This window comes from Alnus glutinosa, chromosome 12 (genome assembly GCF_958979055.1).
Source record: "Alnus glutinosa chromosome 12, dhAlnGlut1.1, whole genome shotgun sequence".
Taxonomy (NCBI): domain Eukaryota; kingdom Viridiplantae; phylum Streptophyta; class Magnoliopsida; order Fagales; family Betulaceae; genus Alnus; species Alnus glutinosa.
Window position 1 is genome coordinate 21,114,513 of NC_084897.1, and position 15,214 is coordinate 21,129,726.

The 15,214-nt window shown below is 33.9% G+C and overlaps 1 protein-coding gene across 1 annotated transcript; it reads left to right on the top strand.

The window, feature by feature from the left end:
- Positions 1-3,268: 3,268 nt before the first annotated feature.
- LOC133851205 (probable linoleate 9S-lipoxygenase 5) lies at positions 3,269-11,160 on the top strand. The gene is made up of 9 exons (XM_062287535.1): positions 3,269-3,601; positions 7,535-7,824; positions 7,903-8,143; positions 8,233-8,571; positions 8,880-8,965; positions 9,070-9,177; positions 9,245-9,549; positions 9,636-9,899; positions 10,181-11,160. Exons 1-9 carry the CDS (start codon positions 3,370-3,372, stop codon positions 10,932-10,934), a joined length of 2,619 nt encoding a protein of 872 aa, XP_062143519.1. The 5' UTR covers positions 3,269-3,369; the 3' UTR covers positions 10,935-11,160.
- Positions 11,161-15,214: the final 4,054 nt, after the last annotated feature.

Genomic DNA, 15,214 nt, shown 5'->3' on the forward strand with positions numbered 1-15,214 from the left:
GAATAAAAATATCTTGATCAAATTGATGGTGAGAATTGCTTGGTTGGTATCTCGGTTGGAAAATATCCTGACGAGACAATTTACATGAAATCAAGGTTATGTTCGAGAACCATCCGATTAGTATGGTGGTCACACCATGTTCAAACGAAATATTTCAAAGAACAACAAGAAAGTTTCCAGAACAATTCAGTCAGATAGACAGTTGAACTCATCACGTCCGAATGAGTGTAATTCAAGGACATTATTTGGTAGTCCTAGTATTATTCGGTTGGTTTCAATTAAGTTCGGTTCAAGTTTGAACGTCAAGGATTGCAATTGACCAACAATATTGTTACTTAATTGAACTCACGGTTGGACACCGTTCGAACGGAAGGAATGTCTTAGCTAGGCAGAATTGCCTGGCCAGATCCACAATCGAACCACATCCGAACGCCACCTTCAAAAATTTCTTTCATTTTAGTAACCAACTTGTACCAAAAGACTAGATTTTCATATGGTCAATATAAACTTCAGAGTGCACGATTTTTCACATACCCTAAGGCCATTATTCAGTGTGCTAAAAGAGACCTTCTAAGTGTGTTTGGGGTCATTGAGCAATGAGCATAATTTCATAATGACCACTGAGTTTTGTGTCAAGTAGCTGCCAACTACTTGGCATGTGATTTCTTCTGACAATAATTGGAAAGATCTGTGAATCTGCCATGTCCAATGCACACCATGTAAGACTATTTCTCAACTCCATCATGGTACGTACATATGGGTCCTGTGATCGTGAAACATCTTTTGAATCAACCATGGAAAGAAATTCAGAAAAGGACGTGTTTGGCACAATACCAAGGAAAAGTAGGGACTTTTTCGTACCAAAGTGGATGATTTTATACTCGATAAATATGTCACTTGAAGATTGTGAATACTGTGGTTTTTTTTTTAAGATGTGAATGCTATGGTTTTAATAATTATATAAGAAGATAACGATATCATGTGGAAAATGCGCTCATTAGTATAATATAAGATACGGATAATGGTATATGTAAGACTTATCTGGTAATTTTAAAAATTATTTCACCTTTGAAATATAAAAGAGATCAGATCGATAGAAGTCTTGATGATGACGCACCTCGATCTCCCGACATCAATTATATGAACAAAACACACAACATGCACGGTAGGAGTCTACATACAAATATTATCCGTTATTCGCATATTAGGTAATGAGTCTATTTTAGTCGGACATAAAGTTTTTACAAACCAGTTTGTAGGGAATTCATACAAACTAACTTTTAAAAGTGACCTGTGTCCTTTAAGCTATTAAAAATCATGTAAAAAGCATGCAATTAAAAAAAAACATGTAATTCTCACAAGCAAATAACAAATGTCACTATTAGAAGTTGGTTTGCATAAAATTTTCTACAAACCAGTTTGTAGAAAATTTCTGTTCATTTTAGTTATTTGTGCCTTATCTGGGTCTCTATTAGGACTTATTTTAAATTATTTTGAAAATAATTTATGCTGATTTTTAGTGTTTTGGGCTTTTTTTTTTTTTTTTTTAAAAAAAAAAACACTGATATTTTGAAAATATATTAATTTCACATTACTTTTATTTTTTTGTTTTTTTTTTTTGCCTAAATATTATACGAGAAAACAACACAACCAACTAAATCAATGAAAAAATAACCTATACCTAATTCAAAACGAAGTCGTTTTAGTAAATTCATTAAATAATATATTATATATAAGGATATGCAGATGCGATTAATAACCGCTATCTATGTATGCAAATAATACTTTTTTTTAACTGCATTTATATACGCATGTGCGAATAACAAATAGTTACAAATAACAAATATGAACTATTAATATCAGCCGGCAAGAAAACTCATATCACGCGGTGCACATTTTGGAAAGAAAGGAAGTGTGAGAGATTTTAAGTGATAAAACTAAATGTTAAAAGATGGTAGACAAGAATAAAGACTACTTCCCACTTAAAAAAAGAAGGTAGCAGAGAAATCAGAAAGAAAAAAAGTAATATATAAGTAAACTTAAAGTTATTGAATAAGAATATTATTAGCATACAAAACAAAAAAGCACCGATCAATTGAGAGACCTTATCCCCTGCATTTTCTTCAACAGATAAAGAAAAAGAGAGGTCCGGTGGCCAATAAAGGCATATATAGTACACTTTCTTATAAAGTTATGGACTAGTTTGACAAATTATTTTCATTCTTCCTTTATATTTTTTCACTTCTTTCAAAAATATCAAATAAAAAATATTCTAACTTTTTTACACTTTTTATATTATATCAATATTATTATTCAAATAAAAAATAACTACAAAACAAATTTTTTTTACTCTTTTATAAAATATTCTCAAATTTTATAACACATCAATCACTTTTTACTATACAATACACAAATATTCTCCAACCCAATTACTTACCAAACAAGCTAAGATTTTCCAGCTAGCAGCTAAAGTTAGAATTTAATTAGCTTTACCATCTTAAGCTCTATTTATTTCGACGTAAAAATATTTATTTTAAAAAAAATAAAAATAAAATTTCTCTATTTTTGGGTATTTAGTACGACAAAAAATATTGATCAAACCGAAAACATTTTTTATTGGCAAAAAAAATCTCCTTTAAAATGCGTAAAATATGTTATCTTTTGTATTTCCATTAACTACTTTACAAATTTGAGATTCTGCTTCTTGCATTTGTTTTTTCTCGCAATTCATTCCATGCCGACTCATGAGGTTGCTAGATGTCGTCGGAATCTACCACCAAAGTTTATCGGAATCTGTCATTGTTCGCCAATTGCCTCCATTGGAATTTACCGACTACCATATGTTGTCTTCCACTCTCTTCGTCGCTGACTTTCTGTACGAGCCAAATGTTGTAAAACATTTTTGGCCTAAATCGTTTTCCTAATAATTAAATGGTTTCACCGAAAATGTTTTTAACTAGAAAACATTTTACGTCGTAATAAATTTTTTAAATAATTTCAAATACCATGCGCCATCGAGAGGAGTAGGTTTATGAGTCATCCCCATAATAGAAAAAGAAATTTAAGATAAGTCAATAAAGACGTACGTACGTTCAAAATTGTTAACCCGGCCGGCCGGTGGCACCAAATTAACTCTTATCTTTCCATGTGGAAAAAAAAAGGAACGTGTCCACGGGAACAAGTGAATTAAGCTTCATTGGAAATGCTATGTATATATATATATATATATAATATATACATATTGCTCGTTCTTTTCCCTATAAATACCACAAACCCATCCTTTCTTTTTCCAAACCCAACAAAACTTTTCCCTCAAAAACTTCTGTATTGTACGTGTTCGTTGCTTAGTGGTTGAACTAGTTAAGAGAGATGCTTCACAACATCATCAACGCCATCACCGGAGACGATGATGGGAACAGAAAGATGAAACGTGAGACGGCGGCCGGAGAGCACAGGAAGATTGAAGGCACGGTGGTGTTGATGAAGAAGAATGTTTTGGACTTCAACGACTTTAATGCATCGATTCTTGATCGTGTCCATGAGTTGTTAGGCAAGAGGGTTTCTTTGCAGCTCATTAGTGCTGTTAATGCTGACCCAGCTGGTTAGTTCCATCTTCTTCTTCTATCTTCTTTCCTGATCCCTTGTTAATTTGTTTACAAGGTTTCTTTGTTTTTTCGAAGATTATTTTCATTTTAACCTACTAATATATCTCTGATCATGCTGCATCCCTTGCTAATTATTATTAAGGAAAAGGATCTAAACAAACCAAAAACCATTCTTGGGCATGAAAATCATAAGCCGAGACATGCATGTGATCGGTTCAGTCCAACATTTGTTGAGGCCCTATATATTTCCTACTTTAATGAAAAGTTGAAGGAGGGATTTTCTAGGTAGTCTTTTTGTTTTTTCTTTATACACTATATATATATATATATATAGGTTCTCTGGTTAACACTTTTTCGTTTCCCACGAAAAAACACCAAGAACATAATCAAAGACCCCACCCCCAAAAAAACAAAAAATTGTGTCCCTTTGTTTCCCACTATTTCAAATGAAATAAATGGTTTAAAGTTGTGAATTTAAAGGTGTACATTAATAAATTATTTTAAAAAAACTTATGGACATTCACTTCATAAAAATCTATAAGTAATAAATTCTGGCGTGAAATTAAGAGGATTTTATTCTTTTTTTTTTTTTTTTTTTTTTTCCGAAAGCCAAACAAGGATCTTCTCCACTTCAAATCGAATAAATAGTATAAATTTTATGGTTAAGATTTAAAGTTTGTTCATCTAATGGCTACATGATTTCACATTATTTAAATCTTTTAAAAGACGTTTAATATTAATTTCATATACACCGTTAGATGCACTAATTTTAAATCCTGACAATGAAATTGAGAAAATCCTATTCCTTCGAAGCCATGCCCTTTCCTCATCATTAATGATACTGTAAATTGACACTATCCTTGGCAGATTGACTGGTAAAGATTGAACGGACAATGATTCATTTTAAGATTTAAAATTGATAAATTTAATGGTCTACATGATTTTATAATTTTTTTAAAAATATGTCAATATTAATTTTATATACACTATTAAATACATTAACTTTAAATCATAATCATCAATTAAAAAGCATCTTATTCCAGGATTCTCAGTATTTATCTTTTTTAAAATATTACTAACAATTTGAACAAATAATATAAAAGAGCTCATATAAAATTCATGTGTCTATCCGTAGCCAATAGAGCCCACAATAATGGAATAGGAATACAGGGGATCCTCTCTCACAATAATTAATGGCCGTCGTTTTACTTGATCCAAATTCCAAGGGTACGGAGGGAAGCAATTCTTGTCTCCCAGTCCCAGGCGGCTTGGTCCTAATTAGTCACTTATTTGTTTATTTATTTGATTTAATATTTTTACATTATTTAAACATTTTTTTAAATGGGGAATGAAAAATGTGCTGTAGACTTTTTCGTACGCCAATTGGCTGGTCGTTTCAGTCAGGCTCAGGGTACTGTTTGTTTGTCACTATGAATTTTTTTTACACAATTATCTACTTAATAATAAATTCTTAAATCTGGACCTTTGATTTGGTCACGTCATAGAACATTAGGATTTTAACCTAACGGTGTCATGGCCAAATTCATCTGTATCTTGCCGTTAGCTCGTTGGAGCCATTTTATGATTAATTATTTCAGAAAAATTGTAGAAATAATCTCATTGCCCATCTTCTGTGCATCTGTATACACTTTTTTGATATGGATGGACAAATTCATCAATGAATTTGTAAAATTTACGTATAGGTACTATAAATTTAATAATAAATTTACGAAATGAATGGACATGAGATAAATATGGAAATGCTGTGTAACAACTTTCATTATTCAATTGATTTGATTATAGGGAATAGGCTCGAAAATGCTAGGAAAGTTGTCATAAAGATGACAAGGTTTTAACGTCAAACTCAAACATTTCAGCACCAGCTATGATGGCACCATTTGTTAACCATTTTCACTTTTTCATAAAATAATTTCAAATATTTTTTTGGATAACTTCAGAAAAAGGTACTGGACTATCACGCATTTTGATTGAAAGATACCAAACTATCATTTCTCTCGAATCGGGGTATTAAACTATCAAAAATCTTCAAATAAAAGTATTCCGTCAGTTTTTGGCATTAAATCATGCAAAAAATTTCAAAATATCCCAATATTTATTTATTTTTTTAAAAATTAATTAATTTTTTTTTAAAGATTTAAGCATATGTATTTTTGCAAATTCTGTTAAATTCTGAACAATACCTAAATCTTAACATTTTTTATTCTCTTTTTTTTTTTCTAGAAAAACAAGAGTATATTAAGTATTCCATCAAGATTTAACGTCCAAAGCTGATGAAATATCTTTATTTGAAGGTTTTTGATAGTTTAATACTCCGGTTCAAGAGAAATGATAATTTGATATCATTGCATTAAAATACGTGATAGTTCAATACATTTTATGAAATTATTATTATTATTATTTTACTTTTTATATTTCATTAATCATTTCTTATTACTATTTAAATAAAAATTTCACCAAAAACTATTTACCATACGATGCGGATGCCACCCCATATTGCCTTTTTTGTGATTTTAAGGTCCGTATCATATATATATATATATATATATATATATTTCACTCCTCACCACCAATATTTCCATGGACAATGCATTTCAGGGTATGATGGAGATGTCCATTAATGAGTGGGGCTGCGAGAGATATCAAATATTATTGATTTATTGTTAATGCTGATGACAGCTATAACCCGAACAAAACTGATATCTGGTCCAAAAAGGAGATCTAGCTTCTAAAATATATAAAATAGGTTTTTTTTTTCATAGATGACCGTCGGTATCAGCTAACCGGATGGGGTTTGGCTGTTTAGTTATGTGATTAGGAAAAAGACTCCTGCACCAATCAGGTCTCACGTGATTAAGCGATGGTGACAGGCAAAAGCTGACCCTATCTTCTTTGAACCCTTTTTAAGGGAGACTCATTCTTTTTAAGCGCGTGTAACTATTGTGTAAAGTTTTAAAAATATTAGGTGAGTTTCGTATGTAGTACGTTCTACTACATGGGATTTACATGAGATGAATCTTATGTCTTTAAAATGGTACATAATTGTTGTATATCAATTACTCATTTATTATGTTTGGGCAACACTTTTTTTTTTCATTTAAAAAAAAAAAAATCTTATTATTAATTTTAATTTATTTTACTTTTCTCTTCCAAAAATTAAAATCTTTATTCACCTTTATATCAAATCATTCATCTTTTTATTGCTATTAAAAAAAAAAAAAAAAACATAGAGGAAAATTCTTTATCAAGCGGACACCAAGCAAATGGGTTTATGTAGCTCTCACATCTCACGCTTATACTTTTTAAAACAGCTAATATTCAGGATTTCTTCTTTTTTTTCTTTTTTTTTTTTCCCTTACAAAAACAGAACTACTTTTTGTTAATTGAATCCATTATCAGTATTTAAATCTAATCCAAATCTAAATCATTACTAATTTTCCAATTTTACCCCAATGATCGACTTGGTCCATATTCTAGCACAGTCCAAGTTCAGTCACCAAATACCATTTTTTGACCATTTAGAAAAGCTTCAACGCATCAAACTTGACCTCAGCTAAATGGTTTGGCAAATCTTAAAGCTAATTCATGTTTCACTTTCTAATTAAACATAATCAGGCACTGCCCAGTTTATATGAAATTGGGAGCACTCTAAAAATATAAAAAAGAGAACATTAACAATATGTTAGAATATTAATTCAATGATTAAATTTATTATTTTTTTTATAAGTTTAAGCTTTTGAAATAATTAATTATTTAACATAATATCGGAGTAAAGATCATGACTTCGAACATTACCTTTGTCATTATCTTCTATTTCAATTAAATATTTTAAGTGTTACGTTTTTTTATGGATGGACCAATGATGTGCAAATGACAGAATGAATGATATCGAAGTTGTTGTGTTGTTGCAGCAAATGGGTTGCAAGGGAAACTTGGAAATCCAGCATACTTGGAAGACTGGATAAGCACAATCGCCCCATTGATAGCGGGGGAGACAGCATTCAAGGTTAACTTTGACTGGGACGAGGATATAGCAATTCCAGGAGCATTCTTAGTAAGAAACAATCATCACAGTGAATTCTACCTCAAAAGTCTCACCCTCGAAGATGTTCCAGGAGAAGGACGGATCCATTTTGTCTGCAACTCATGGGTTTACCCTGCAGACCAATACAAAAACGACCGTGTTTTCTTCTCCAACAAGGTAAAGTAACAGGTTTGACATGCATTCATATTTTTGCATCTAAACTAACAAGTTGACATGCATTCATATTTTTTGCAGACATTTCTTCCAAGTGAAACACCGGCGCCACTGCTAAAGTACAGAGAAGAAGAGCTTGTGAACTTGAGAGGAGATGGAACAGGGGAGCTTCAGGAATGGGATAGGGTCTACGACTATGCTTACTACAACGATCTGGGAAATCCCGATAAGAACGCTAAATATGCCCGTCCGGTTCTTGGAGGGTCTAGCGAGTACCCTTACCCCCGTCGGGGAAGAACTGGACGACCACCGATGGAGAAAGGTTAGACATTTTATGAGCTTAAACATTTACGTATATGACTATCATCATTGTTGTCATTCAGATTTTTATGTAATAACCTTTACATGCAGATCCTAACAGTGAGAGCAGAGTGAAGCTTCTTATGAGCTTAAACATTTATGTTCCAAGAGATGAGCGTTTTGGTCACTTGAAGATGTCAGACTTCCTTGCTTATGCACTGAAAGCCGTAGCTCAGTTCCTTAAACCTGAGCTGGAATCTCTATTTGACAGCACTCCTAGTGAGTTTGACAGCTTTCAAGATGTACTTAATCTCTATGAAGGAGGAATTAAGCTACCTGATGGCTTACTTGAGAATATCAGGGAAGACATTCCAGCCGAGATGCTCAGGGAAATTTTCCCAACCGATGGTGAAGGACTCCTCAAATATCCAATGCCCCAAGTGATTAAAGGTATCATATCTTTTTAGGCACAACCATATTTATTTACCAGTACAGTTTTAATTAGGGGCGGTAATTTGTGTTCCTCGAGTTTGAATCACGTCTAAACATGAGTATAAGATTATATAAATCAATTATAATCTAGAATAAATAATGTCTTGACGTAATGATTGGTCGGGTCAAAAATTATCGACCCTACTCATAATGCCAAATTTGTGAACTTTGTGCATGTCATTTCATATTCAAGAGCTTTAGGATTTATGTGCCTTCGAATACTACTTTCTTTGAAATAATAGTGGCGTTTCAATGATCTGGAGCAGAGGATAGGTCTGCATGGAGGACTGATGAAGAGTTTGCAAGAGAGATGCTGGCTGGAGTAAACCCTGTCGACATTCGTCGTCTTGAAGTAATCTTAAACTTCTATTTTTTCTATTCCTTTATTTTCTCAACAACCAAATACAGGATCAGGGCTTTTCATCTTTACTCATAATTAACTCTAAAATAATACAGGAATTTCCACCAGCAAGCAAGCTAGATCCTAAAGTATATGGTGATCAGGCCAGTACAATAACCAAACAACACATTGAAAATAACATAGATGGGCTCAGCATAGATGAGGTAATTTTCTGCAGTGCTTTATTCTTATAACCGTGAACCATTGTTATTGAAACGTCTTTGGTTGTAGGCAATCAACAAGAAGAAGCTATTCATACTAGATCACCATGATGCGATCATGCCGTATCTGAGGCGAATAAACTCAACTTCTACAAAGACGTATGCCAGCAGGACAATCCTTTTCTTGAAGAGTGATGGGACTTTGAAGCCATTGGTGATTGAATTAAGCTTGCCCCATCCGGAAGGAGATCAATTTGGTGCCATTAGCAAAGTGTTCACACCAGCTGAAGAAGGTGTTGAAAGTTCCATTTGGCAATTGGCAAAAGCTTATGTGGCTGTAAACGACTCTGGCTATCATCAGCTCATTAGCCACTGGTACACCTCTCTCAAAGAAAGATTAGAAAATAAATTCAGTCCATATTTTATGATGGGTTTTCGAATAACTTTTGTGCTGGTCACAGGTTAAATACCCATGCAGCGATTGAGCCATTTGTGATAGCAACAAATAGACAACTGAGCGTGCTTCACCCAATTCACAAGCTTCTGCATCCTCACTTCCGTGATACCATGAATATAAATGCATTTGCTCGGCAGATCCTCATCAATGCCGGTGGGGTTCTGGAGGCGACAGTTTTTCCAGCAAAGTATTCCATGGAGATGTCATCAGTAGTTTATAAGAACTGGGTTTTTCCTGAGCAAGCACTTCCTGCAGATCTCATCAAGAGGTAAATGTTACACTCCAAAACATAATGACAGTCATTTGTATGAGATATTTCGCATTATAACCTTAAATCTAAAATGCAATGTGGGAAATTAAAATCTAATTAGACTCCATAAATGCATAATGTTTAAAGGGGGATTGAGGCCAGTTTTAGGGCTTCAAATTTTGGTTGCAACCAATAACACAATTGTGTTATTGGCCCAAAGTTCTACACTAAAACAAATAGTAAATATGGTTGTGATCAATGTATCTCAAATGACATGCTGCTTGTTTTGCTGCATTTAGGGGAATGGCAGTCGAGGATTCAAACTCCCCACATGGTCTTCGCCTACTGATCGAGGACTATCCATATGCTGTTGATGGGTTGGAAATCTGGTCAGCAATCAAAACATGGGTCGAAGACTACTGCTCCTACTATTACAAGAGTGATGACATTGTACAAAATGACTCTGAACTGCAGTCTTGGTGGAAGGAACTTAGAGAGGAGGGTCATGGTGACAAGAAAGATGAGCCCTGGTGGCCTAAAATGCAAACGCGTGAAGAGCTTGTAGAAACATGCACTATCATCATATGGATTGCTTCTGCGCTCCACGCTGCTGTCAATTTTGGACAGTACCCTTATGCAGGCTACCTCCCAAACCGACCAACAATCAGCCGTCGGTTCATGCCTGAAAAAGGCACTCCTGAATATGATGAACTCAAGTCAAACCCTGATAAGGTTTACTTGAAAACAATTACTGCCCAACTTCAGACACTTCTTGGGGTTTCCCTCATTGAGATTTTGTCAAGGCATTCTTCCGATGAGGTGTATCTCGGGCAAAGAGATACTCCTGAATGGACGGTGGATCCAAATCCATTGGAAGCCTTTGAGAGATTCGGACAGACACTGGCTGGAATTGAGGATAAAATTATAAAAAAGAACAATGACAAGAAATGGAAAAACCGAGTTGGACCAGTCAAGGTGCCATATACTTTGCTCTATCCCACTAGTGAAGGTGGAATTACTGGCAAGGGCATTCCCAATAGTGTCTCAATCTAAAACTTTGCTTCTCTATTGGATTGTTATTAGTTTTCCACCAAAGCTTTTCTATCTTTCTCCTTTCTTTTTTTTTTTTTTCTTTCGTCTACTTTTGCTATAATAAGTTTCTACTAAATAAAGACATGCATGTATTGTTGGGAAATCTCTCGAGTGACTGAGTAGTTTCAATTTGAGTAATTGCTTGTTGTAATTTCTTTGAAGTATGAAGGGATTTTATGTCCTTGCACTCTTGAGGTGTCTTCAATCTTATCATGCTCCTCTGCTGTAATCATTATTATTATTATGTCATTTTAATTCATTCTTAGCTTATCCAAAAAAAAAAGAATCAAGTTAGAAACTTCGAAGATCCTCAGGCACCTCCTATATCTATAACTTGTATATTAATGCTAAGTGGGGGGGGGGGGGGGGGGGGGGGAGAGGAGGACAAGGAAGGAGGTTTTCAAACCAAAAGCTCTCAAGGCTATGACAGAACAGCAGCCTCTCAAGGCTAAATGCTGCTGCATCTTTTTACCATACAGTGGTGAACTTTAGTCACAACTTAGATCATTCAATAAGTTGAATTCCCCAACAGTCTGCAAAAGAATAATTGACCAGAAAATCCCTCTAATAATCTGTAGGATAACTTCTCTCAGAATCCTTGATCTGTCTAATAATGGGTTAAGTGGGCAGATTCCACAATGTCAAGGTAAGTTTAGCCGTTCTCTCTTAGTGTTGAATCTAAGAGGGAAGGCTCTCTCATGGAAAACCTGCCTCAAACACACGCTAAAGGAAGCAGTTTGAGGACACATTAAGTGGAAAACCTGCCTCTTCCATTACCCATATCCTACCAATTAATCACTCTTCAATTAATCGAGCAATAAACGGTCAAACACATTAAGAGGAACATGAAAGTTTGAATCTTTCTAGCACTGGGCACGTATTCATGGGATTTGAGTATTCTGTGTAACATAAAGAATGTTGAACTAATAACCCATAATAGAAAATATATGACAGAAAGAATCTTGAAAATATAAACCATTAGAAAAGAAAAGAAAAGAATGATGCTCAAATTAAGGAACAGAGAAATCAGGGATACCAGCAGGAACAAGTGTGATGGATATGATTTTCCAGGAGGACCCTTCCCAAAGGTTGTTGGTAATGCTATTATGAATGATTAGAAAATAGTATTTATTTAAATTAGAGAAACATTTAGAAAATTCGTTGTTTGATGATTTAAATAAGTGACTAGCCAAAACCTTTAAAGTAAATTTTAAGAATTAAATTTAAAGAAATTATGAAGAGACCATTATGAATGCTTTTATATCCCTCACAAATTTTTGTTTTGGGCTTCAAAAGAATGGGGACCTGTGACCAAACTCGTACCCATTTACATGGAGCGTTCATTTGCTAAAGATCCAAATCTAGTTGGAGATTTTTTTTTGTTTTTTTAAAATAAATTTGGTTCAAGATTTATCACTTTTTTGAATGTCATTTAAACCCATTGAATGTTCAAAAACCAAAATTAAATCAGAGTTTAACTGACTCACTTAAAGGGGAACATCTTTTAAACTTGGGCTTGCCGCACTTTGGATTTGCTTTGGCACACCCGCTCATAGACGGTAGGGTTTATAATTTTTTATGCGACTCATAAACTTGATATGGATTCAACGCGAACTTAATATATTAGAGTTGATAAGTTTGACTTGTTTAACTAAATGAGACAGGTTAGAGTTGAAATATATAATCATACACACATGCATCAAACAACCCAAACCCGACAGGCAACATAAAGGCTAACAGCTTTTGACAGAAGCCGTGAATTCAACACGAAATTAACAAATTATGGTAGAAAGGTCTAACCCATTTAATTAAATGTGTGAAATTAATGTTGACGAAAGACTCATGGCGAAACGAGTTATTCAAGGGGATGCCAATGCCTTAAGCCTCTAATAATTTTATTATATAATTTTATATACATGACTTGGTAAGATCGAATCTAACATGAGAGCACGAATTGGCACTCTAATTGAAATTGAGAAAGGGAATTTAGTTTTCAAGCCCAAATATCCACAACAAACATTAAAGCCCAAGCAGCTCGCAACAGGCCAAGACAACCAACCAATTGGAAGCAGCACTTGTATTAGATCACTTATTTTGCAGTCAGAAGCAGGCACGACTTAATAACTGCATGCAATCCTGGCTCAGTGGCTCTTGTCAATGACAGATGTCCTCCATTGGCCGACACAACCATATATTTCGAAGCAATCGTTCATTTTCATCTTAATCCTCTCTACGTCTCTACCTATCTTTTAAAGTACTAAAGACCCTATGATTCTTTCATGGCGGTTTCTATCAGTTATTGCTGAGCAAAAGTTGTTTAGATTAAGTCTTTCAATTCTTTCTCGACAAGTGAGGTTTAATGTGAATCCCACTTATGAATATACAAGCGGGTGATTATTAATCGCTAATAACCGACAATCGGATAACTGCGTTGTTCGGTTACGGTTAACAATTTTAAGAATTGAGGAAAGCAGTTTATATAATAATAATTAGGACCTAAATCTGTATAGCAGTATGGGGTTTGTTTCTTCTTTTTATTTCTCTTCAGTATTTACGCCGCATCTGCCTCTGTATCTTTTCTTCTATTTTCTCTTCACGTACACCACACTGCTCCCAGCGAACCCAATGGTTTGTTGACTATTGAATTAGTTTGATTTGAGTGAGAAGTTATTACACCAGTGAAGTGACAAGTTAAAATGTTAAATGAGCTTACAATGTGACACTTAATTAAACTTGATAGTGGATGGTATAAGAAATTGATAAAAGAGGTTCAAAATGGCCAATTACTTGAAATACGATTACCCATTAATAATTGGCTTTCAATAACTGCGTAATCACAGATGGCGATTTATTAGCTAACCAGCTTATTTAAAAATGAATAGCCACCCAAATTGACAGCAATTGCGGTTAGATAGAAATAACCGTAATCGCAACCGCTTAGACAACTCTACGCACAACCACACATTATCTTACTGAGATACTTTTATTAATTTCATTATAGTCTTCATGTATTGCAAAAATATCAAGAGAAATAAGAGTATAATGTAGTCCTTTGAGCTTTATCCTGTGGACGTAAGTCCTAAACTAAACCACGTAAAAACTCTTATCTCTATTTTACTTTTTGTACTTTATTTTTAATTTTTTTTTTATTTATGTTTTCTTTCATACATGAAGGTTAACTCAAGTGCTCAACTACATCATTTTGAGAAATGCTTGACATCCCAACATTTTTTTTTCAGAATTTTATTCTAACCTGATGTATCACAATCCTATGAGATTTTGGCACATTTTTCAAAAATGATAGCTATATCTCATTGGATTGTGACACATCAGATTATAACTTAATCCTAAAAAAAAATATTTGAATGTCTAGCATTAATCCTCCGTCATTTTACTATCACAGTTGTGCAATTCTAGAGGTTTAAAACCAAAAAAAAAAAAAAAAAAAAAAAAAACTTGTTTTAAGAAAAGCACAGTTAATTGTGCGGTCCCTACAGGTTAATTTCCACTTTAAAGATTGCAATCTAAGAATATCACAGCTGAGATCTGTATCCGAACTTTATTGGGGTCAAAGTTAGTACGTGATGAATTTAATACACTAACTCCACTAAACATCATATTAAATTCCAACATAGAAAGAGCAATGAGCTGTGGCTCTCGTATCAAAAATGGATCGTATTATACGCCAAGAACATTCAAGAAGCGTCCTGTACGTAGTTACTACTTAAGGAAATCATTTGAATATTGGCAAATACCTTTAAAAATGAGTAATTAAGCAGGAGAAGACTTAGCTGCTACGATATAATTCATTAGTTTCAACAACATAAAAAAAGATGATGAGTTTTTATATAATACATGTATATATGTTGTTTGTTTTTATTTCCTTTTATTGTTATGTTACGTGAGTACGTTGTGATCTACGGTCTCCCTATTCCTTTGTTGTTTTTGTTCCTTATGGAGATTTTTGTAGTGGAAGGCTGAAGGCTCATTCCTCCTCTTCCTAGGATCCAGTTTGGTTATGATAGCACTGTCTCTTCCTTAACAACCTATAGCTCCTTCTAGTGGCTAGTGCAGCTTAATTCCTAGCGGGGGTTCAGGAATGATTAAGGAATATTTTGAGATTCATGCCCTTTTTCGTGCTTGTGGGGTTCGAGAAAGATCGAGAGATCTTTTGAGGCTTGTGTCTCTCTTGCTTTAGTTACAACATTATGCACCCTTTTCTTAGCTTTTGCCCAAGATAC

Coding starts and splice junctions, on each gene's coding strand:
- LOC133851205 (XM_062287535.1), top strand. CDS start 3,370: ATGCTTCACAACATCATCAACGCCATCACCGGAGACGATGATGGGAAC. Junction 7,825..7,902: donor GTGTTTTCTTCTCCAACAAG/GTAAAGTAACAG, acceptor TATTTTTTGCAG/ACATTTCTTCCAAGTGAAAC. Junction 8,144..8,232: donor ACGACCACCGATGGAGAAAG/GTTAGACATTTT, acceptor CTTTACATGCAG/ATCCTAACAGTGAGAGCAGA.